The sequence below is a fragment of the Cydia pomonella genome, chromosome 18 (assembly GCF_033807575.1).
Source record: "Cydia pomonella isolate Wapato2018A chromosome 18, ilCydPomo1, whole genome shotgun sequence".
Taxonomy (NCBI): Eukaryota; Metazoa; Arthropoda; class Insecta; order Lepidoptera; family Tortricidae; genus Cydia; species Cydia pomonella.
Genome location: NC_084720.1, coordinates 15,567,308 through 15,590,654, shown reverse-complemented (window position 1 = coordinate 15,590,654; position 23,347 = coordinate 15,567,308). Strand labels below are relative to the sequence as shown.

The 23,347-nt window shown below is 36.0% G+C and overlaps 1 protein-coding gene and 1 long non-coding RNA gene across 2 annotated transcripts in view; one reads left to right on the top strand and one right to left on the bottom strand.

The window, feature by feature from the left end:
- Nucleotides 1–23,347, bottom strand: part of LOC133527560 (putative phosphatidate phosphatase) — a 101,521-nt gene that overhangs the window by 4,431 nt on the left and 73,743 nt on the right. Inside the window, exons 4-5 of the mRNA XM_061864616.1 lie at nucleotides 1,105–1,269; nucleotides 147–323 (exon numbers count right to left, since the gene is read on the bottom strand). Coding sequence (XP_061720600.1) covers nucleotides 147–323; nucleotides 1,105–1,269 — 342 coding nt within the window. The remainder of the gene's footprint in view (nucleotides 1–146; nucleotides 324–1,104; nucleotides 1,270–23,347) is intronic.
- LOC133527579 (uncharacterized) lies at nucleotides 5,237–7,857 on the top strand. The gene is made up of 2 exons (XR_009800897.1): nucleotides 5,237–6,754; nucleotides 7,745–7,857. It is a non-coding gene; the product is annotated as an uncharacterized LOC133527579 (long non-coding RNA).

The following is a 23,347-nucleotide window of genomic DNA, read 5'->3' as shown; positions in this document are numbered from 1 at the left end:
TCGTTTCTTCAACTTACAAATTACAACAACTACGGCCACTAGCAGCCCGATGCTGAAGCCAGTACGTCGCTCCAGCGATGCTTGTCCAACATGACTACAACCAAGCCGGCATGGTTAGCTTGGGACTATGGACATGTTCCACTCACCACGACTATAGCGACCAGCAGACCGATGCTGAAGCCGGCCAGCACGTCGCTCCAGTGGTGTTTGTAGTCAGATACTCGTGTCATGACGGTGTACCATGCTAGCATGATCAGCAAAAATTGGATCGCGTGCCGGAGCAGCTTGGAGCCGCGCCAGGTGAAGCGTTTGTGGAGGTAGAACTGGAAGAATAAAGAAATAAGGTCAATGTGGGGAAAACCGGCATATAAAATATATTGCTGATGAGGCCTTCCCACCGTCATCGTCATAGGGCAAGATCTCTCGTATTTATATACGTATGTCTCTCAGACACAGTCAGAAAGGAAAAGCTTCACTCTCTCTGCTCTACCCACCTGAGCTAAAAGCTCCGAAATAGCTTGTAGACGTTCTTCCCTTATAGACGATCATCCTCACATTGATCTTGAATATCAGGAGAGGATCTCTGGAAGTTTCGAACATAATGCCAAGTCAAATGTACCTAGGATTGATTGCAAACGATCGGCAAAGATCCAAGGCAGAGCGTGTGTTATGTTTAGTGCAAAAAACCAAATTAATAGTAGCATCAGAAGGTGTAATTTGACAATGGTTATTGCTAACTGGCGACAGCGGATGGTACTTATCTTTAAAAGTGTTTAATTACTTGGCATCGGTCTTTCCATCTTCCTGTAGCGATTAGGTACCATTTTCTAAGAAAACGATAATGAAAGTCCCCCGCGAGGGAAGGAGAGCCGCATCTCCTTGATGAGGTTGGGTTCGTCTGTGCAAGTCACTCGAAGTCCACGATGGACCGCCACTTGTTCTCACTCGCCAGTTTATACTTACCGAGAAATACAGCATAGTATACGCGGAGAAGGAAGAATGCCAGCTAAGGAACTGGGAATGAGTTTGGGTTCGTCCGTGCGGAGCCACTCGACGTCTACAATGTACCGCCATTTATTCTAAGGCCGTAAAGATTCTACTTACCGAGAAATACAGCATAGTATACGCTGAGAAGGAAGAATGCCCGCTAGGGAACGAGAGCCGCATCTCCTTGATGAGTTTAGGCTCGTCTGTGCGAAGACACTCGAAGTCCACGATGTACCGCCATTTGTTCTCGGGCGCGGTGCAATTTATGTTCGGTCGGCAGATCTGAAACAAGATTGATGGAAATAAATTATCAAGCTATTAAAAATAATAACGATGTTCAATTGATCGCAATATGAGGACACATCGAAGCAATTCTTAATCGGGTAGGCCTGACACTGGGTTATGTTATGTTACTTCTAAACAACTTTAAGTACAAATGACTCAATTTTATGCTATTTATTATGATTTTAAGTCTACTTGTACTCTGTGTATCTGCAGTATGTCCCTACTCTAAAGTCCCGGATAGACGTGCGAGTAAGTTCGCGAACTTACAGCTCAACGACCTTTTTCGCTCGTGTGTCAGCCTAAGTACGCGTACTTTACAAGCGAAAAAAGTCATCGAGCCATAAGTTCGCGAACTTACTCGCCCGTCTATCAGCCACTTAAGTCTAAAATCTTAAGATTGTCAATAAATATCTTAAATCTTGAACAAAACACGAATATATATACAGTAAGTAAAACACTCAAGTAAAAATCAATTCTCAGAACGTGTCCATTACAATACACTCATAAATTGTCAGCCAATTAATATTTTTGCACACGAAAACAATCTTTCTCGAGTGATGGCATCGCTCCCTGAGGCTTAAATGCCGGTTTGACATTTGCGTTTCCCGACGCAATAAGGCAAAGATAACTTTACCGTTCATAAAAACTATACCTGTGGTGAAAATACATAGTTTTCAGGGAAAAAGCAACATTGTACCAGTAGCCCATAAAGACGATATCCAATTGTATTTTAATGTCGGTAGCGCCTTTCTGGCAACGGATGCATTGGTATATTTTGCCTGAAAGCACAAATGTTAAATGGAATTGCCTCGACGTAAATGCAAGCGTATTTTTTCACGCTAATATGCCAGTCTTAATGTTTATGACTTAAAGCTGTTGCAAATCTGCGTGGAAACCGATTCGAGGAGACACGAAGCCGGGCTTTAGAGAGCCGAGTGGAAATAACACTACAATGCTTTTAGATAGACGTCGCAAATCTGAGAATCTGAGCTTTACGGTAGAGAAACTTGACACGTAGGTATCTTAAGCTGGATAAGTTTATAGGCATTGAAGTATGCTGATGGGAAGTCGGATACAATCTAAGGCGATAAAACTGTCAGTGATTTGAGATATCGATTGGTTTCGTTTAGTTACATGGGTAGTGTTGGTAGCAACTCGAGTCTTTTGAGTCCAAATTGAAGAACTCGACTTGTTTTTATGAGACTCGGAGCTTAAAAAACTTCTGAGTCTTTTAAGTCCTTTATTGAGTCTTTTTTAAGCGCAACTCGAAAGGATTCGAGTCTCCGGATAGACTCGGTCAACAATTTTGTAGGTTTTAACTAAACTACAGTAAAGTAAATAGGCGTTATTCTATGATTTATGTTATGTACATCCATGAATTTTACATAAAAACAACGCATTTCGAAGTTATTTGTAAACAAAATACAAGTTCTGCGATAAGGACTCAAGACAAAAGACTCGAGTCTGTACATTGTACATTGCACCAACACTGTACATTGGCCTTCATCATTCATATAACTAAACGAGCAATTAACATTTACTGGCAACGGTTTATTTCGTGATTTCATTTTAATCTTGTCAGGTTCGGTTATATATATCAAGCGACCAAAAATAATAATCTTACAATCTATCATGGAACACCATGGATATAACTTAAATGCATGCAAAATTGAGAACTTACTAGATTAAAAATTTCATCAACAGGCAATCAGGCATCTCTATCCTGTTTTCATTATACAGTATGTTAAAGAACGAAATGCAAAGAAAGAGGCACATTAATGTTTAGGGCATACTGAGCAACGTTTACTATGGCACAAACCCTGAAATCGCGAAAAGTTTTGGCTGTTTCATAAATGCTGGTCTGATGTTGAAATTTCCTAAGAGCGAGTCAATTTTTTTTTTCCGCGATTTCGAGGATGGTCCCACAGTAAAAGTTGCTCAGTATGACGTAAACATTAATGCGTCTCATTCTTTACCTTTCGTTCTGTTACATAATGTATGTAAGCCCAATTTTATAAGATAAATAAAGACAATTTTAATCACGCCCTAGGACATTATTCCCACAGATACCTACAAATAAAATTGCAGCAAAAGTTGACGAACGTAGCGCCGATTATCTCCAGCCTCATACCGGACCATAATTTTGTTTACAGTATCAATAACATACCATTATCAGTGTGTCCTGAATTAATTTCTACACTATAAAAGGGCACGTCAATCATCCAATCAAGTGGTTCTCGAGACCAGTTTTTGAATTTTTTGCGTTAATCGTTAATCGCGTACCAAATTGGTGGTTATACAGCTCGTTGGCAGTAAACGGGAGATATTTATTTTTCCAGTTTTGCATGTTAAGACAGAGGTAATTTAGTGATTATGGAAAGGAGAGGCGGCGCCGAAGGGCGGGAGTCTTTCGAGGGTAGATAGATGCAATATTTTGCAATTTAGGATATAATGTAATGAAGTTCCAATTTTATGAAAACAGTAAAGCCGATAGAATTCGTCAGTCTGCTAAAACCTAAAATAGGAATAATGATTTGGAAATGATTTTAATACTTAATTCTGTTCTTTGTATGTGCCAACTGCCACATTTCGTGTTGTTTCTGCTTTATTTATTCTTTTGTATACATCTTCAACCTTTTATATCCACCATAAAGGCCATTTTTACTTATAACAACATTTTCCTAAAGATACGTTAACTCTAATACCATAAACCAACTCGTAAACTAAGAAAACATAACAAACCCACAACACGTTAGTACCGTAATTCAAACACAATTTTTATACAGTAGAATTAATCCTCAGCTACATTACCTATAACACAAAATAACCGACTTCCTATTAAGCCACCACTAACGACATAATTCTCCATCAACATATCACGTAAATCGACTCTAATCATCAATCGCAATCATCGATACTGTGGAAAACCTAATGCCACTCATTATCGATACTTTACGCAAAGCCTTCCCATATTTAACTTTCGCTCTCCGTACACAGATTACTACATTATCGCTCACTTATCGATTGAAATACCGTCTACACTGCTGACTGGTCATTTTTAAACCTTATTGCGAAGACATAAGGTGTTCTAGTGAACAGGAGTTTTGCTGTTAGTAGTTCTTTAGCCAGCGGCTACTGAGTTATTTTGTGTCAGTGCGGTGGATTTTTCCAGCCCAAGCGAGTCAAGTGCTTGTAAAAACCAGTTATCGGGGCCCCAAAATCCCTGCAACGATCAATTGTTATTGTCCATGAGTTTAAGGACAATCTCACGATTAAATTAGGTATGAATAATGCAGTTTCAAACATTTATTTTTTATATCATTCCTCAATTCTGTCCAATTTACAAAAAATCTACCCGCCTAAGCTCAGTAAGCTTTTGGAATAGCAGCCAGTAGGGATCGATCCGTGCAAAAATAAATATAAATGCATCGTTTTAAGGTCTATCTGAAATGTTAACCTTAATCATACCTGTACCATGGTTGGTGCAGGTTATTAAAATACAATATTACAGTAATAAAACGTTATAGCGCATTAAATTAATGTGTGCTCGTGAGGTGTGAGACATAAACGCAAAAACAAAATGCAGATTATTTAGCGAGAACGGGTTTTAACGGTATATAATCACGTTTCGGTCGTAAACGGTAGCGGCATGCAGGTTTTTATGTATTTTTTTTTATTTACAGTAAAACTCAAAAGTAGCGAAGAGTCAAGAAAATTCAAGCGCCACTCAAATTTCAAGTCATGATTCGTCCATTAACTCCTTTGAACAAGGTTGTAACTACCATTAATTTTGATCTGAGACAGTCCTTTTATACAATATAGGGCACATTCGGTGCCTGATAGACAAAATAACTTAAATCCATTTAAAGTTGACGCATACGTTTGTTCAATGCTACTGGAAATAAGAAATAAAATGGCATACAGCGAATGGACTTGAAGTACTTAATGTAAGGAGTATAATTCGTGGGTCTGCAGGGCTATTATGGTCGATTTTATAAATGATATGGCTGTATAAATGATAATATAACTAACATTTTATCCAGTTTTTATTGATTTGACGTCTTTTCCACTTTTGACAGCGATAGATGTTAAATGATTTACTGCATAACATGGTCGGTGGATAATTTGTCATTTGTCTAAATTTCTGACTTAAACTTAGTTGATAAGTGGATAAGTTAAATGATATAAATGACACTTGTCTAGATTTATATCGTTTTATAGCATTTATACCGTTTTGTCTACTTTTGACAGCGATAGACGGTAAATGGCAACGTTTGTTGAATAATTAAATATATAGTCGAGTTTTGACGGCTAGACTTTGATTATTTTATCCTAGTGCTCACTGGGTCACGATAAGTGCTCTTGTGCTATATAAATGGTGCAAAATACAAATTTTTGGAGTTAAATATCAGTAAGTATCTGTGTTTTTCATTATATATACAATCAAACTCATTTATTTACATATAACATTATCAATACATTTTTCAGGGATGGCAAGATATCATTTCTTCTTGGCAGCTGCTGCTATCGAAGAAAAACAAGACAGAAAACTTCAACGCCGGGCCATAAGGGATGCATGCAACCCGTTTGATAAGCCCGACGAGGAGTTATGGCGCATATATAGGGTGCGGAAAGAATTAGCACTCTATGTGTGCTGAACTTGACGCCGACCTCAAGCCTCAACATGGCGATGGATTGCCGGCACATCTTAAAGTAAAGATATAATGTTGCACTATTCCTCAAATCATTCCCGTTACCTTTACCACCTTGATCATAATCATTATTTCATAATGATATACCTACTTACAAGTCTTTGTTTTAGGTTTTAACATCACTGCACCTATTGGCTGACGGTAGTTACTAACGGGGAACTGGAAAAGACCATGGCTTGTCCATTGCTCAGTCTACCGTCAGCCGGTACTTGGATCAATTTGTAATTGTGGTGAATAGAAGGTATGTCCATTTTGGTACAGAATACCACTGACACCGGAGATAAGAAGGTAAAAAAACACGAGTATGGATGTGCAGTGAGACATATGAAGGCAAAAAGACGCAGTCAGTAACAAAATATTTATATTTATTCTCTTACGTAGATTTTTAGGGACCATGAAGTACAAATGAGGCTTGAATGTGGATTTTTGTGCTATTTGTATTTGAAGTGTTTCTACCTAAATATTTCAATGCAGAATCATACCTTATTTTTGTTATTATATGCAACTTCTTTACCACTCTTACATATGTATTTATGTAAGTATTATTCAATGCTACGTGTAGCTAAAGTACCAAATCATGAAAGTGTTGGATTGTTTACAGACTCAAGGACGCTTGGATAGTCTTCCCAGAAAATTAGAGGTGTTCAGGAGGCATATGGGGTTGCTAAAATTTTAGGCACAGTACCCAAGTAAAAATATTTCCATAACCTTTACCGCATGGCGTACAGTTTCTAAACAGAAAAGGAATTCATTCGCTAAACGTTCAGTTGGTATGTAATAACTGCAAAATCATAATTAGAAATTTTAGAATAAATCGAATGGATGGACAGAATCGATATTTTCTTGTAAACCGTAAGATCGCCAAAGTAATCCCTGACAACACCAATGGGGATTACTTTGAATCGGGATTAGTACGTTTTGTTACAACTCATCATTTTGCTAAATCGGATACAAATAGGTAGTCAAATACTATTTTGTAATTTCTAAAATATTAAGAGATTACATATACATATAACCGTTGTTATAATATTTTAAGTATAAATATTTGTGCAATGTTTGACGTTTTCCGCGATTAGGTACATAGATACCCAGAGTCGTTCCATGCAAGTCACCTGTTAGTTTTACGTGATGTATCTGCAAAATTGCATGGACATTGGACACTTTATGAATAAATTAAATTTAGGTTTACCTACCATGTTTAGGGCTCCACTCCTCAAATTTTCTCTGCGGTGACCGAACACATACCCATGTACATGGATTTTTTTAAATGGGAGACTGGGGGCAGCTGCCTACCATATCCATTGAAAAAGTATTGTACTTACGTTGGTTGCTTTTAAAGACTAAGAATTGTTATTAGAGAAAAGTGGTTAACAAATACCTTAACTAGGATTCCTTGTGTTTCAGGCAGAAATGGACAATATGAATATTTTTTTAACTATTCATTTAATTATAAAATCTTAACGTCATAATGTGTTGAGAAAATAACTTGTGAGACTTCTAATTGTTTTTGCTGCAATTACCTTATATCTTGCGATTAGCTTAATCAAAGTAGTTTTAATGCAACAATATGATATTGTGATCAGAAATTTTAATATAAACTGACGATAAGGCACCGACTTCAAACATATTAGTTGGTAATGCATATACTTAAAAAAGTATAATATTTTATTTTATCCTTTTTGAAGTCGGTTTACTTTTTTTGTATAAAGTTTTTTTGATTATTTTACTTTATAGGTATAATAGGTTTTTCTTTTTTCCAGAAATCTTCCAATAAAAGGCGAACCTGAAGCGGAAATGGAAGGGGGCGCTGCTCGAGGGATGCATTACATGCAGAGAAGCGTGCCCTATTAATAAATAAATATTTCGCCTAGTATTATTATATTTTGTTATGTTCATTAACACTACCTTCCTGAAAACATTCTGAGGAAACCGGACTAGCCATAAGAGGTCATCCATTAATTAGATCACACGTTAAGGAGGAGAGAGGGGGTCAACAAAATGTGACATGTTGTGACTAGAGGGAGGGGAAGTCATAAACTTTGTGACGTCATAAGTCATTCATTTACGAAATATAAGGTATACATAATCCTATGTATGCAGTTCATAGTTAACTGAGCCAAGCTAACAATAAGCACGGCATGGGATCGAATTTAAACGGTTGTGAGTCTAACTTTAGCAAAAAAGAAATATGACTAGCGTGAATGCTCACATGAACTAGACATGATTGAAAATGAAGACCTAATAGGTTCTCCGAAACATGTCGCACAAGTGTCAAAAATAACGTGAGTTAGTTAAACCGTAGTGTTTAACTTACGGTGTGGGCTGTCATTAGATAGGTCTTTTAAAACAAATATGGGTCTTTCATGACCATTTTTAGATAAAGATAATATTTTTGTAAATAATCGCTCTGAAAGAAAAAAGAAGAGTCCCTCCCTCTAACTTTCGAACCATGTTGGGTCCAAATAATATGACAAAAAATCATACATTCAACTTGGAACACACGACTGGCTATTGGCAGGTCTCGACATTTTTTTTTTTAAGAGCTCTCAGAGGATAGCTTGTTATGCAATAACTTTAGTTTTGTACTAATTTAAATTCAATTATGAGCAGGCTCAATCAAGGGGTTCTGGAGCTATATAAGAGCCTAGAAACCCAAAAGCTATTTGTGAGGGGTCTTATTGCTATTCTAGTCAACTTGTTTGCAAGAAAGTGTGGTCGGCGGTATCAAATGAAAAAGCCCGGCTTACACGTTTTTGATATTGTTTTTAAATGTACCATTTTACATAATTAGCAAGATAAACGAATTCAAAATTACATAATATAGTCATTTGGTAAGAAACGTAACCGTTTACCACAGATACGGTCTTTTTAAATCTCTATGGTGACTTGAAACTATACTCAAACACACCCAGTTTGGCAGTAGAAAAAGGCGCAAAGTTTAAATTTTATATGGGAGACCCTTTGCGCCTATATTTTTAAAAATGTACCGCCTTTTTAGGGTTCCGTAGCCAAATGGCAAAAAACGGAACCCTTATAGATTCGTCATGTCCGTCTGTCTGTCCGATTCTGTCACAGCCACTTTTTTCCGAAACTATAAAAGCTATACTTGTTAAACTTGGTAAGTAGATGTATTCTATGAACCGCATTATGATGTTCACACAAAAATAGAAAAAAAACAATAAATTTTGGGGGTTCCCCATACTTAGAACTGAAACTCAAAAAATCTTTTTTCATCAAACTCATACGTGTGGGGTATCTATGGATAGGTCTTTAAAAATGATATTGAGGTTTCTAATATCATGTTTTTCTAAACTGAATAGTTTGCGCGAGAGACACTTCCAAAGTGGTAAAAAGTGTGTCCCCCCCCCCCGTAACTTCTAAAATAACAGAATGAAAAATCTAAAAAAAATATATGATATACATTGCCATGCAAACTTCCACCGAAAATTGGTTCGAACGAGATCTAGTAAGTAGTTTTTTTTTTAATACGTCATAAAAATTAAAAAAAAAAATTTTTTCATCAAACCCATACGTGTGGGGTATCTATGGATAGGTCTTCAAAAATGATATTTAGGTTTCTAATATCATTTTTTTCTAAACTGAATAGTTTGCGCGAGAGACACTTCCAAAGTGAAAAAATGTGTGTCCCCCCCCCTGTAACTTCTAAAATAACAGAATGAAAAATCTAAAAAAAATATATGATATACATTGCCATGCAAACTTCCACCGAAAATTGGTTCGAACGAGATCTAGTAAGTAGTTTTTTTTTAATACGTCATAAAAATTAAAAAAAAAAAAAATTTTCATCAAACCCATACGTGTGGGGTATCTATGGATAGGTCTTCAAAAATGATATTTAGGTTTCTAATATCATTTTTTTCTAAACTGAATAGTTTGCGCGAGAGACACTTCCAAAGTGAAAAAATGTGTGTCCCCCCCCCTGTAACTTCTAAAATAACAGAATGAAAAATCTAAAAAAAATATATGATATACATTACCATGCAAACTTCCACCGAAAATTGGTTTGAACGAGATCTAGTGAATAGTTTTTTTTTAATACGTCAATAAATTAAAAAAAACATTTTTTCATCAAACCCATACGTGTGGGGTATCTATGGATAGGTCTTCAAAAATGATATTTAGGTTTCTAACATCATTTTTTTCTAAACTGAATAGTTTGCGCGAGAGACAGTCCCAAAGTGGTAAAATGTGTGTCCAAAGTGGTAAAATGTTGAACAAGATCTAGCAAGTAGATTTTTTTTTAATACGTCTTAAATGGTACGGAACCCTTCATGCGCGAGTCCGACTCGCACTTGGCCGCTTTTTCTACTGACCAAGTTGCTGTACCAGAGTTTATCATTTTCCGAGTAAGTAGGTGCAACAAATGCAATCGCTATACATAATTTTTGGCAAACCGCGAGTTCTCAGTTCCGGGCGAAAAACTATTGAAGGAAAACTATAGCGAACTCTGCCGTATACTAAATCATCCACATCGCAATGGAATGCGGTGCAACGCCAGTGTGAAGACCGCCTTACGTTAATTTCACTCAATAGGCACAGTCCGTACCAAAAGTAACTCATCGTGTGAAATGTTGGAAATGATCTACACGCTTAATTTTGAACACCTTACACGCTTCACTACATTTGCCTGTCTTTCAAACCTTAAAACGTGCCTTCAAATCAAAGCGAGCAATGATTCCCCATTTGCTATGTATGAATTGTAGACACAACTTATCATTAAGCCAACTATTTATTAAAAGACGTCTTAATTAAACACAATAAGAATCTATTTTGCAAACTCTTAAATCATGGATAACTTTTAACTATCAATGTCAAATGTGGATATGTGGTAATATGTCATTTAACCAACTATTCATTAAAATACGCTTTAAGTATACTTGTTTACAATTTATTTTTCAAAAGCACAAACCATGGATAATTTTTAACTGTTAATGTCATATGAAGATAAGTGGTAGAATGTGATTTAATCATCTATTCTTTAAAATACGCCTTAAGGCATAGAGTTTAAAATTCATTTTTCAAAACCTCAAAATATGTCGCGCTATCATTAGTCAATTATAGGTTACCCTCGCGACTTTATACCGAATTAAGTCACTTATCAGATAATCGCCAATCCAAGCATTAAATGATTAATGATATAATGACAAAACCATCATAGGCCGGCTGGTTTTAAATTCAAGGCGCTGCGCGGGAGTTTATTGGCCATTGGTCACAGACGCGGCCTGCATCTAAAAATGGGCTTGTTAAATAGTCATCGTGCGATTGGATGTGTCATTGCATTTCAAGATTGCCCATAAAAATACTTGAGAGACAACTCTTCACCATCGATTTAAAATACCCTGAGTATGCTCTTCCTTCACACTGAAACCATGAAGGTCCTGAGAGTGTTGGCGGCTAGGTAATGGTAAGGCATGAGGTTTCAAACCCAGAGGTCGTTATTCGAATATTTCAGAAATCATGTAGTAAGTAGTATTAAAACACTTTATTATACAAAAAAGAAACATAAAACATGAAAACACATATCAATTACAAAGGAAAAATTATCCCTGTAAGGATCTCTTCCAGTAGATACTTACCAGATGCTCTTCCGTAAAGAGAATTTACACATGCAAAACCGGACCCAAATGTAAGTATTTAAATACTTTCTTCTCTGGTTGTTTTTTTTTCTTTTGTATTATTAATACTCTATGGATTCTGTCTGAAATAAACATTTTTTTATTTATTAATTATTAGGATCAGGTTCCGAACGAACCCTATGCTACCTTAGGGAGTTGTGGCAAAAGCCGGGAACATGCTACGAACGATTATGTAGGTAATTGCTACTTTGTATTTTATTTGTCTTATTTAATCCTCCAATATTCTTCTCTGATCTGTCAAAACATTATATATAACGGGTCTCGTCAAACTTGTACTAGGTAGGTAATTAATTTAATAAAGGACTGAGAGCCTAAGTACTAGGAATGCATATGTAGCATTAGATTTCGTAGTTGGCTGCTTGTTTGTTGAGCTCAAACTGCATTTTACAGATTTGAAAGTTAAAAAGAAAGACTCGTGTTTTAACGGTTTAGAAGGTAATAAAATAAAAGCATATGGTGTGACAATTTTACTGCTTACCATTACAGATCACAACGTAGACGCTCAGTAATAAGATGCATTGACTTTCATTGGATAAATAATATTTAGAAATTACGATACATAAGAATAAAGAAATAAAAGTCAACTATCAAAGCATTGAAGCCGCTTAAACAACACTTAAGGCGTTAAAATCCAAAGATGTTCCAGATTCATATCAGATTCCATAGCCGTTGCTATCAGCATGGCTCTGTTAAATTGATTCTCCGAGGGCCCAGCAAGAATCCCAGATATGAGATAGGTACAAGAAGATTGCGATCCGATCGGTTTTATTAAGCTCGTGCTGGACCGTGGTAAACCGCATTAGATATAATAATACGACATTAAAGAACTTTCAACTCTAATACGTAAAGAAAGGGATGATTTTAAAGTAGATGATGAAGATTAAAAAGACAATGCGACTGCGAAGGTGAAAGAGCATCGCGATTGGCGCTATTCAGTTTATTAATTTTGCGAAAGATATCGTTGGACAACATTATTTTAACGGCATTCGATTTTAAGTATTAAGTCGCACAGATAACATTAAATTAACGGTTTCAAGTTAATTAAACGTGCTCATAAAGTACAATTACACATCGTAAAAGCGGGTAAAACTATAAACGAAACCATTTTACTGTTAATCAATCAATCATAATCCGAAATTTATGTACTTATCCATCATTAACATAGTGGTAGAGGACTCATTTTAAAGAGATAAGGAAAAACTATATCTTTGATCGATGTCGATAAATTGACGATGACGAGTCGATTAATTAAAAATCTAGATATAAAATCTTACTGCTATAAGTCCATAAACTCACCTCAATTTCAAGATTATAAAACAAGAAATCTGAACGATAATTATAGCTCCATAAGCAAATAAAAACGTCAAAAGATATAAAAACTGACGTCGTATTTACCGACATGCGCAACGAACTGAGAAAATATTGTGGCACTTTTAATACACCTCAGAGCGTTCAAGCAAGTTTGCAACGTAAATGTGTACCTATAAGACGAGATGTCTGTCTCTCACGAGATAGCTGGAACATGTTCCCGCCACGTAATAGACGGGAAACAGGTTCTAGATCTTAGATAAATCCAATTACGGAATCATACCGAGATAATGTAACGAACACACTCGTAAATGCAAATTTTACGGCGACGGTCACGGCGATACTTACCATGGAGTTTACTATCTAATTTATAGTCTACCACATTTAAACAGCTTTTGATGCTTTCGGTTAGGGCCCTTGGACCATAATGTACTCGTAAAATGGGTGGACCTTTGAGATAAAGCATCATTAGTTGTCGGAATGAATTTAGAAAGTATCAAATACAGATATTGCTTCATGCTACTTATTACATGGAAGTGACAATTCACAACTTCGATTAAATTAATCTTGGAAAACTAAAACAATACTTATAATTTTCAATCAGAACGGTGTGTCTTCTACATAAAGGTAATTGTATTTAAATACCCTTATTAGCATTGCATTTGCCACCTTAGAGCTCCATGTAAACACACGTTGATATATTAAACATGATTTGAATTCTAAATGTCCATAAGATTTCAATTAACTTGAATTGACCACAGAAGAAAAGTGGTTATTTCAGGAAACATATTATAAGGAACATTAGTCATAAGGAGTTAAAAGGATCGTGAAGTCGTAACTTTTAGTCGTTAAAAGTGAATGGCTATATGTCAATCCGATCCGATACTTACAAAGTTATGTCACTATATTCCTGAAGTGCGGTAATGGCTTGAATGTTGAATATTGGTGGTAAATTTATAACCAATTGTTTTGTAATAGGCATTAGGTTACTAGACGGGTATGAAACTTATTAAAGGGCTAATTATAATGGATATAATGTTCTACAAAAGTAAAGGTCACCCTTAAATCAATGAATGCAAAGGTTGGCCCTGCAGACAGATATACAAAAGATTTGTCTGGAATTAACCCGACTGGACATAGAGATGACCGGGTTTATAATGTAGAAATTGAGGATTATCCAGAAGCAAAGGCTCATGAAGATGATAACAACGTACTATTTAACCGAACTTATAAACAAGTGGGCATTAACCACTCGCCTTTAAAGAATCTCTGACGCACAAGCGAACAATGCCCGCAAATAAAAAGCAATATGGTTCCATTGATGATCAGAACTACTATGGAACCTTAGTAATAAAGCGGTCAAGAGACGTGTGAATGACATACAATTAATAAACCACCCACTGCTTAAAACAAACATCTCATCAGAATTTCGGTAACGAATATGGAGGAACGAAGTTTGAATAGAAATTGAGTTATTTAAAAATGTAGGAGGAAACCTTTGTTTGTTCCTCGAAAAAGAGGTGAAGTTGGTAATGATAAGCGTAGACAGTCACTTTTTGATTGTGACGATATATGTGCATAGATAGTGCTACTAATGGGTACAATTCATGCGTTGGAACATAAGAGTTACCTACGGCGCTTCGCGTTGTTATTGCAGTTATCTAATTGTTCATTTTGTGAAATGTACTAATGTACTATCGTTTAAGCGAATATACAATTATCATTCTAGGATAAGTCGTCTAACGGTTTTTTAACGTAAGAATAACAAATTTTATATTATTTATCTCAAAGACAAGGTTTTTTGTTTTGAACCTGAGAGCCTACTGCCAATAAACGAAAATCGAAATTTTGTTTTTTGAGGTAGGCCTTCTGCCGTTATATGCTAATTCTTAAAATGCTATTTTCTAACTATTATTAAAGAAAACTAACAATTCAGAATTAATGGCGAATATTCAGAATAAATGAACTGCCTTTCACTGCCCACTATGCACAGTCTTTGTGAAATTGGAGTGTAGTTGAGTCTAGAAGCTAAATTCTGTTATTCAGAAATCTGAAACCCATGCAGAACTACGTAAGAGTTTTTCTAGCAAGCTCTACATAAGTAATAGTCATGTATCCATGCAACCTACATTCGTACAATGTAGAATCAATAAAGCAAATGTATTGGTAACATGCTAAAGTCTTACGACCATTCTGTGGAAATGGAAACCTGTGGTGTGCGTGACATTTGAGCCCTGCGTTTCAAAATACTGTCTGGAAACAAAACACGGCTCGCTTACGTGTTCCGAGTGAAAACACGACTCGTGTGATGTCATATGGACTTACATTGTGTTTGACGGATTTTGACTGCTCTGTGAGGTCGTAATGTCACAACTGATATGCGTTGCTTTTAGAGTTAGACCAAGCTAAGTTAGCAGCGATTTTGATAGCCCATATATGCTGCAAGTGTTATTTAAACGTCATAATCGTATGGAAGTTTGACGTTTAAAATAACTTAAATAACACTTTTCCGTCTGTGCTATCAAAATCGCTGCCATCGTAGCTCTAGTTAAATCATTGCGTCGATATAATAATGCTAAAAGCCGTTAGCGTATTCATTATGGTCGCGTACTGTGCGATTTAAGAGGAATTTCTTCTTCAAAAAAGGGTACAGGTTTTTAAAGGGTCGGCAACGTGCATGTAATATCTCTGGTGTTGAAGGCGTCCTTAGGCTACGGTGACTGCTTACCATCAGGCGAGCCGTAAGCTTATTTGCCACCGACGTGGTATTAAAAAAATACGGATAGCGAATAAGAACAAGAAAGAATAGCATATTGACGAATTACGAATAGTATCTTGAATTTTATTATAAATACATTAATAATATTTTTAACTTGAAGCGCTGGTGGCCTAGCGGTAAGAGCGTGCGACTTGCAATCCGGAGGTCGCGGGTTCAAACCCCGGCTCGTACCAATGAGTTTTTCGGAACTTATGTACGTAATATCATTTCATATTTACCAGCCGCTTTTCGGTGAAGGAAAACATCGTGAGGAAACCGGACTAATCCCAACAAGGCCTAGTTTACCCTCTGGGTTGGAAGGTCAGATGGCAGTCGCTTTCGTAAAAATTAGTGCCTACGCCAAATCTTGGGATTAGTTGTCAAGCGGACCCCAGGCTCCCATGAGCCGTGGCAAAATGCCGGGACAACGCGAGGAAGAAGAAGAATAATATTTTTAACTTTTTACCGTTAATGATATTTTTAAATTATTTACTTAATGGCGCCGGGACCCAAAATGAGTCTTGGCCTCCGACACGAGTACACGCCAGTTGTCTCGATCCTGTGACATCACACACGTAACTTTGTCATATAATAGGTAAAATAACGGTCAGAGATAGAATTTTAGTATAGCATAAAGTAATACGGAAAACACGTAATGTACCTATACAAGTGTGAAGACCGTTATCATAGCACTGTACAATGTTGTACAATATTCTGTAGGGTCCAGGACCATACAATTGCCCGTTTGCGTCACTGTAAACATGTTAGCGGACCCTCAGGCGTGTTGGTTTAGGGAAGGGCGACAAATGGCCTAACAAACATGCTAAAGCAATGTTTATGTTCAAGTTTTTTATCAAACTTTGTGTTCGATTTACGCTACATGTACCTAAAATAGACCTGAAGTCATAAATATCCATTAGACTTGCGAAAACGTTGTAACAAAATTTTAACTAAGTAGGCTAGATTAGACTTGGCTTTTAGCATTTCGCAAATTAAGAAACATTTGATGTTTGATGTAGTATTAACTGTATCAACATCAATAATAAAATAGATATAGACCTGAAGTCATAAATATCCATTAGACTTGCGAAAACGTTGTAACAAAATTTTAACTAAGTAGGCTAGATTAGACTTGGCTTTTAGCATTTCGCAAATTAAGAAACATTTGATGTTTGATGTAGTATTAACTGTATCAACATCAATAATAAAATAGATATAGACGGATAGCGATAGGCGACCGGCAACGCCGTTTCTCGCCAAGATTTGTACGAGTATATCCCGATATTTCTCGCCGAAAATTGTAGTCAATTTGTTTCATCCGTAGGTTTACACAGCTAAAAAAAATTACGAATCTACCACTATTTGATGGTTGAATGCCAAGATGTTGTATCACGATTTGGCGTTTTAAGAAAAAAAACAAAAGAAGGTTGCTTTATAGGCCTAGGTGTGTAAGGCTGTATGAAATCCTTTACATATTTGAAGTAAGTCATTTCAACATTTCATTGCAAGTTTGAGAAAAGAAACATCATACCAGTGTATAAAGAGGTAGTAGAGGTTAGTTACTTTTATTATACCGAAGAGCTTACAAACATAACGCAACAAAGAAATTATATTGTCATAAATCCGACACAATGGTAATTCAATAATCTATCGCTAATATAAAACAAACATGGCATGCGAGTGTCTAATCAAGGTGCTAAGATATTTACTTATTGGCTCGTGTCAGAAAATTCCACAGAACGTGCGTTTGCATTAAAACAATTACATTAAATATTAACCTACGAGTAGTCGCCATCAGATACATAGGAGCGGCCGAGGTGCTCAAAAATATCTAAACACGCACTCTAGCGCCTTGACAATAGGGGTGTGTTCCGATATTTGTGAGCACCTCGGCCGCTCGGATATATCTGATGGCGACTGTACTTGTCATTCAAGCATGGTCTCACATTTCCCGCTTTGTTATATAGCCTCTTTTGCAACTTAATGCGCTTATTACCAGTATTGCGTATCATTTGCGATACTCGGCCCTCCTGACTTCATTAGGTCCTGTGATCATCAGAGTGTTGGGTCGCTTACATCTATATGAAATAGATTGGAAGGAAGATGTTTGTCATTTAATTATACATCATGCAACGTGACTCTGACAATGAAATACGAAAGAAGTTAATATCGAAGTTATTTTCATTTGAATTTTATTTCTTTAAAGCTCTGTCCGTATTTTAGTTCCAGCGTAAATAAATATTATTTTCCTATAAAATTATATTTTGATATGTTTATGTTTCAAATAGCATCTTTCAATATTTTTTCATGCTAGTTGTGCTTATACGCCGTAAGCGGTGATTTTGAAGCGAAAAAACGTTAGCGAACGGCTTGTTTTTTTTTATAATATAGCTTGTTAAGACATTTCGGTCAGTAAATTAAAAAAAAAATTGCCGTGAAGGTTATTCTCCCATAGAAAATTTTAAATTCACGTCTTTTTCTACGGACAAACTTGTTTGACCGGTTATAAACTCATTATTTCTTACACAGTATGTATGTACCAACTGTCTCAGTTAATTAAGGCTATCTGTTTATATTTGGTTAATATTTATGGCTCACTTCGTAAATATCTTGGTAAAGAAAATACAACTAGTGAAACGATGTTCTACAGTTGTACCGGCAAAGCTTCCGTGTTCAACAACTGCACTTTATCATTCATGGACATTTATTTTAAAACTCTGTTTAGTTACGTGTTCGACTACTGCACCGACTTTATCACTTACTATAAATCAGTTAAGAGCTGCAGTAGGCTTAGCACGAGTGCGCCACGACAATGAAAACGTGCGGTCGCAATGAATGCTTGACATATTTATGTATTAAAGTATTATTTGATATATATATATGTGTGTACATTTAATATGTTGTTAGGCATAATGTTTTCTTTTGGTTGTCAAATACACCGTCTACAATCTTTTCTGCTTTGTCTTATTGTTGACTGGTAGAGAATGCATTATGCATTAAGTTCGCCTTTGGTACATTAAGTTGTTATTTTGTGCAATTAAGTTTAAATAAATAATACAGTAACTACATTTGACTCATTTGAGTGACCAACCTATAACTTACCTAAGCTTATTATTTTATTTTTTTAAATCAAAATCGCTGCTAACCTATCTTGGTCTGACTGTGTTCAGAAGGTCGAAATTTCAGTATTTCTCTACACTTACATTTTCTAACGAACACAGTTGAGAAAGGCATGATGATGCGACCCTGAAGATTAGTATGTATTTAGTTATAAAAATTGCACCAATCGTGCAGTAGTGAAACGTGTGGCAACCTAGATCCTAGATTCTAGGACCTAAGTTGCCCTAGAAGAATGATAGATACAATCTGGAAATGAAAATGGCTTCGCGCTCCTGCAATCCTGAAGGGACAATTCAATCCCGCTTAACCATAAATAAAAATTGAGAACAATTACGGGGGCATGTGTGTGAAGCTGTGAACTAAGTAGCCGGCAATAATCACATTAATGCTACAGAAAATAGTAGAACATCTTATAAAATCTGACTTTAACAAACGTAAAACTGATAAAACCGGCTTGAAAAAAGACGGAAAATATCTTGTTATTACTCCAATTGCCACACAAGTTGTTAAGCTCAATCCACAAACATTCAATAGCCGGCCAATTCACAACAAAGTAGCACCTTTCTGAAATTCCTTACAAATGCAATTGAAACCGCAAGAGTTCCTTCAAAAAGGATTATCCAGCCAACATGCTATTTTCTAAAACATCCTCTAAATGTATACCGCTAAAGTTGATTTTCATCCACCACCTTATAAGGATATGTAGGGTTATAGTAAGTGCACAATCCAAACAGTAATGTTTGCGTCGCGCTGCTTTGTCAACAGCCGTAATAGCGGCAGCAGGCCTGTCACAGTCAATTAGAGTGGCGGTGTCGACCAACGACATTTAACACTATTGGCTGGACAGCTGTAAATCTATGCTCATTATCATCTGATGAGGCTGGAAGGAAATGGTGTAGTGGGATACCTATTACGGTTGCACCATTTTATGAATAAAGTGAATCGGATGTTTTTTCACGATTAAGAAACATGTCATACATACAACAGGGAGTAAATAGCGAGTCAAAGTCAAGCTGTACACATATTTTTGCGGCTGCCGAGTGATATAGTTATATAAAAGGATATTAGTAAGACCCTGTATCAATTTACTTTGCGTAGGTATGCAATGCCAGTAGATAATGCGTTTTAAACGACTTGAATAAAGTTTTTTTTAGATTTAGTCACGTAGTTCTTAGAGAAACTTGTCAATAACATTTAATTCTAAACTACATTAATTAACAATGGCTGTAACAAATAGTAACAATATGTTCAATTTTTTTTCGACAATTTCCATATTTCTTTAAGAGTTTTACAAGTCTAGCAAACAAAATTGTATACTTACGACTTCTCAAAAATTTACGCTGTCGGAAAAAAAGTGTCGTAGATCTTTACAAAAACTATGAGGCACTCTGAGGTGCAAATATATCTGCAGTCCTACATACATATAAGATAATATATAATTTTTGATCTTACATTACCAATTTTGATTGAGTGAGTTAGAATATATTGTATGTACCTAATACTTACTTAAAAAGAAAGTCAAATATTTCATCAGTTACTCCACCGATAACGTTCTGTTTGACTTCCTTGTAGAGTCTGTAATCACGATCAATTGCTTTTAATAAAGTGAAACCAAACCCAGCAATCTCTCAATCAAAAGGCCCAGCTGTGGGTTAACTTTTTGTTTTAACTGCACTTGACGTTATTGAACCGCGAGGTATTGATGTTCACGGATACAAAAGAAGTTCAGATCACAATTATAGGGCTTGAACACGGCTTTGTATCTAAAAATATATGTACACGTGCAGTGGCATTGTATGCGTGGGAATCTTATAAATCCTTAAATAAACATGATCATTTCATAGATGAACAAATTCGAAACATCGATTAGATTTATAATACCGACAAAAAATACGTTTTCAACCTTGAAGCTGATAATCCCGTACCTTCCGACACTTTCATAACAAAAGGCGAAAAGACGGACGGCAGTCATTCATGTGGACATGCGATTGTTAACTTAAACCAGATAACAAAGACCCTTCAATCATGCAATGATGGAGGATTTAATAAAGATGTTAAAGATCAAGATACAATGGACGCCACAGGTCATGGTGATATAGAGGGGTGGGTACACACAACTCAGCGTATTAAAGTAACTTGGGGCAACGGTGATGCGTCATAAGTTTTAATTAATATGGAACATTTAGCTGGGGCAACTGTCGAAATTGAAATAAGTGTGAAAGAGAACGATGACGTTTCTATGGATGGTGTGTAATTGATTGTGCGTGGTGGAGAATGGGATGCTATAAATTGAATGAGGGAAAATGTTGTCACGCGTATTTATTTGGGAGGTCGTAAATATAGTGTTAAATGCGTTATAATGGGTTGCATTGTTATAGTTAATGCTCTATAAATGATTGGGATGGATGATCTCTTAAACTATGATTTTTTGAAATAGGTAAAAGTAAGTAAGTAGGTAAGATATATAGACGAGCATATCAACTTCCTGTGTTTAAAAAATCTAGACCAGCATTTCCCAAACTAGTTATTGCGGTGACGTACATCAACTATGTTCAAGTTCAAAACAAGATTGTTACAAGTCAAGATAAATCAATAAAATTGTCAAATCCAGCAGTAACCAAAGTCGAAATGGCCATATGTCTCTCCGTAACAGATGACTTATAAATTTTACTACCAGAAAGAAATTTCGGTGCCAAAGTAAACGAGCCCACTTGTTTATAAGGCCATTAACGTCCGCTAAAGACGCTAATAGCATTATAAAATAAACAGTAGTTTACTTACTATAGAAACTTAGGAATAGGAATAGCAGTTTCAAACGTATGCTTTCGACTGCTAGTAAAAAACATGTAAAACACTAAACAATATGGCCATTAAAAAGCAGCAAAAACAGTAGTCGTTTTTGCAAACTTTACAATTGCAATATACATTTATAGCAACAAACATAAAAGTAACCTACTGTTGTTTTGCTTATAAAACATAACAATAGAATTGGGATTTTAAAACTAGAAGTTGCTTTTTGTTAACAATAAAAATATAATTGTTTTCAAGTTAACAATACTAAATAATTTTATGACTAGGGGCTTCAAAAGATTCGTTCACTCAAATAATATTTAAAAACAATGAAACATTCCAGTTTGTAGACGTTGCATTTTAATTTATCGGCTTTTTGTATGGTTCACAAGTCTAATTTACAAATGGCATCGGTTTTTATTCAGACAAAGGTGACTGCGACTCCGTCAGGTAACAAAACAAACATTGTCGAAGCACCAATCTATATTAAACCTTATTGATCCGCTAAAAATAACACTCCGTTAATGCCACGTTCTTTGCTACTTCTATTTATTCGACTTCTACAACTTGTGAATCAATACGATATAGGGCCACCCCACACTAGCGTCTCCCGAGCGTCGGCGTCTAGTCAACTCTATGGCTGCTGGTCGATGCAACGTCGACTCAACTGCGCAGCAACGCCATTTTCCATAGAGCTGACTAGACACCGACGCTCAAAAGACGCTAGTGTGGGGTGGCTCATATGGTCACTTTACCTAGCTTGTGAGTTTTATTTAGGTGTTTGAAGACTGACTCAATGATTCTCGATAGGACAGGCTATGGTTTTGCAAAACAGGGTTCACGGGCTCTTTGCAAGTAAATACAATTTCGGATTTCGGCTCTTCGAGTCCCCCAAAAAATTTTAGGTATATTCCGTTCTGAGACCAATTAAATTGATATTTTTGCCTTCGTTTCTTATTTCGTTGTTCGTTTATATTTCTAAAGCTCCAACAAGGTAAAAATAAGTCGTTTCGACTAAACGACTTGAGTATATAAACTGAGATGTGCTTGCAATTGCAATGTTATTAACATATCAAAAATCTGAAATCATAATACGAGTAATACTATCTCACTAGTTCAAAATCACATACCGCGACACTGCGATATAATTCATTACCAAAATACACGACGTGTCAGAATAAGGATATTATTCTGACACGTCTTGATACGTTACTATTGATACGTTATTTAGTTCTCTCTTCCTTCGCCCAATCCAATTTAATTTCAAAACAAACACATCAGTTAATGGTTTGGGAAAAGTTTTAAGCGCAAGCGAAAGCGAAACACTATAAGAAAGACAGCTACCAAATGAAGATGATTCAACTACTGGTCAAAAATATTTTTAATATGAAACTTTACATATGCAAACAGAAAAGCAATACCTATTCATCGTTGCAGAATAAGTAAAAGTCGCGAAGTAGTATCATAGAGAACGTATACGCTCCAACCCGCCCCAAATATATATACCTCACCCCCGAGCAGCAGATTGACAGCCTATTCTATTGACAGCATCTCAGTTCGGTTAGCAACGTGATATTGAAAAGTTCAAAATGTCGGATTATTTTGTGAAGTATGGGTAAAATAAAAATATAATTGTTTAGATATTTATTCGATATGAATGTGACAACCTGGTACAATTAATTTGTACTCTATGATCACAATCAGACACGAATGGTGTAACAATTTTAATA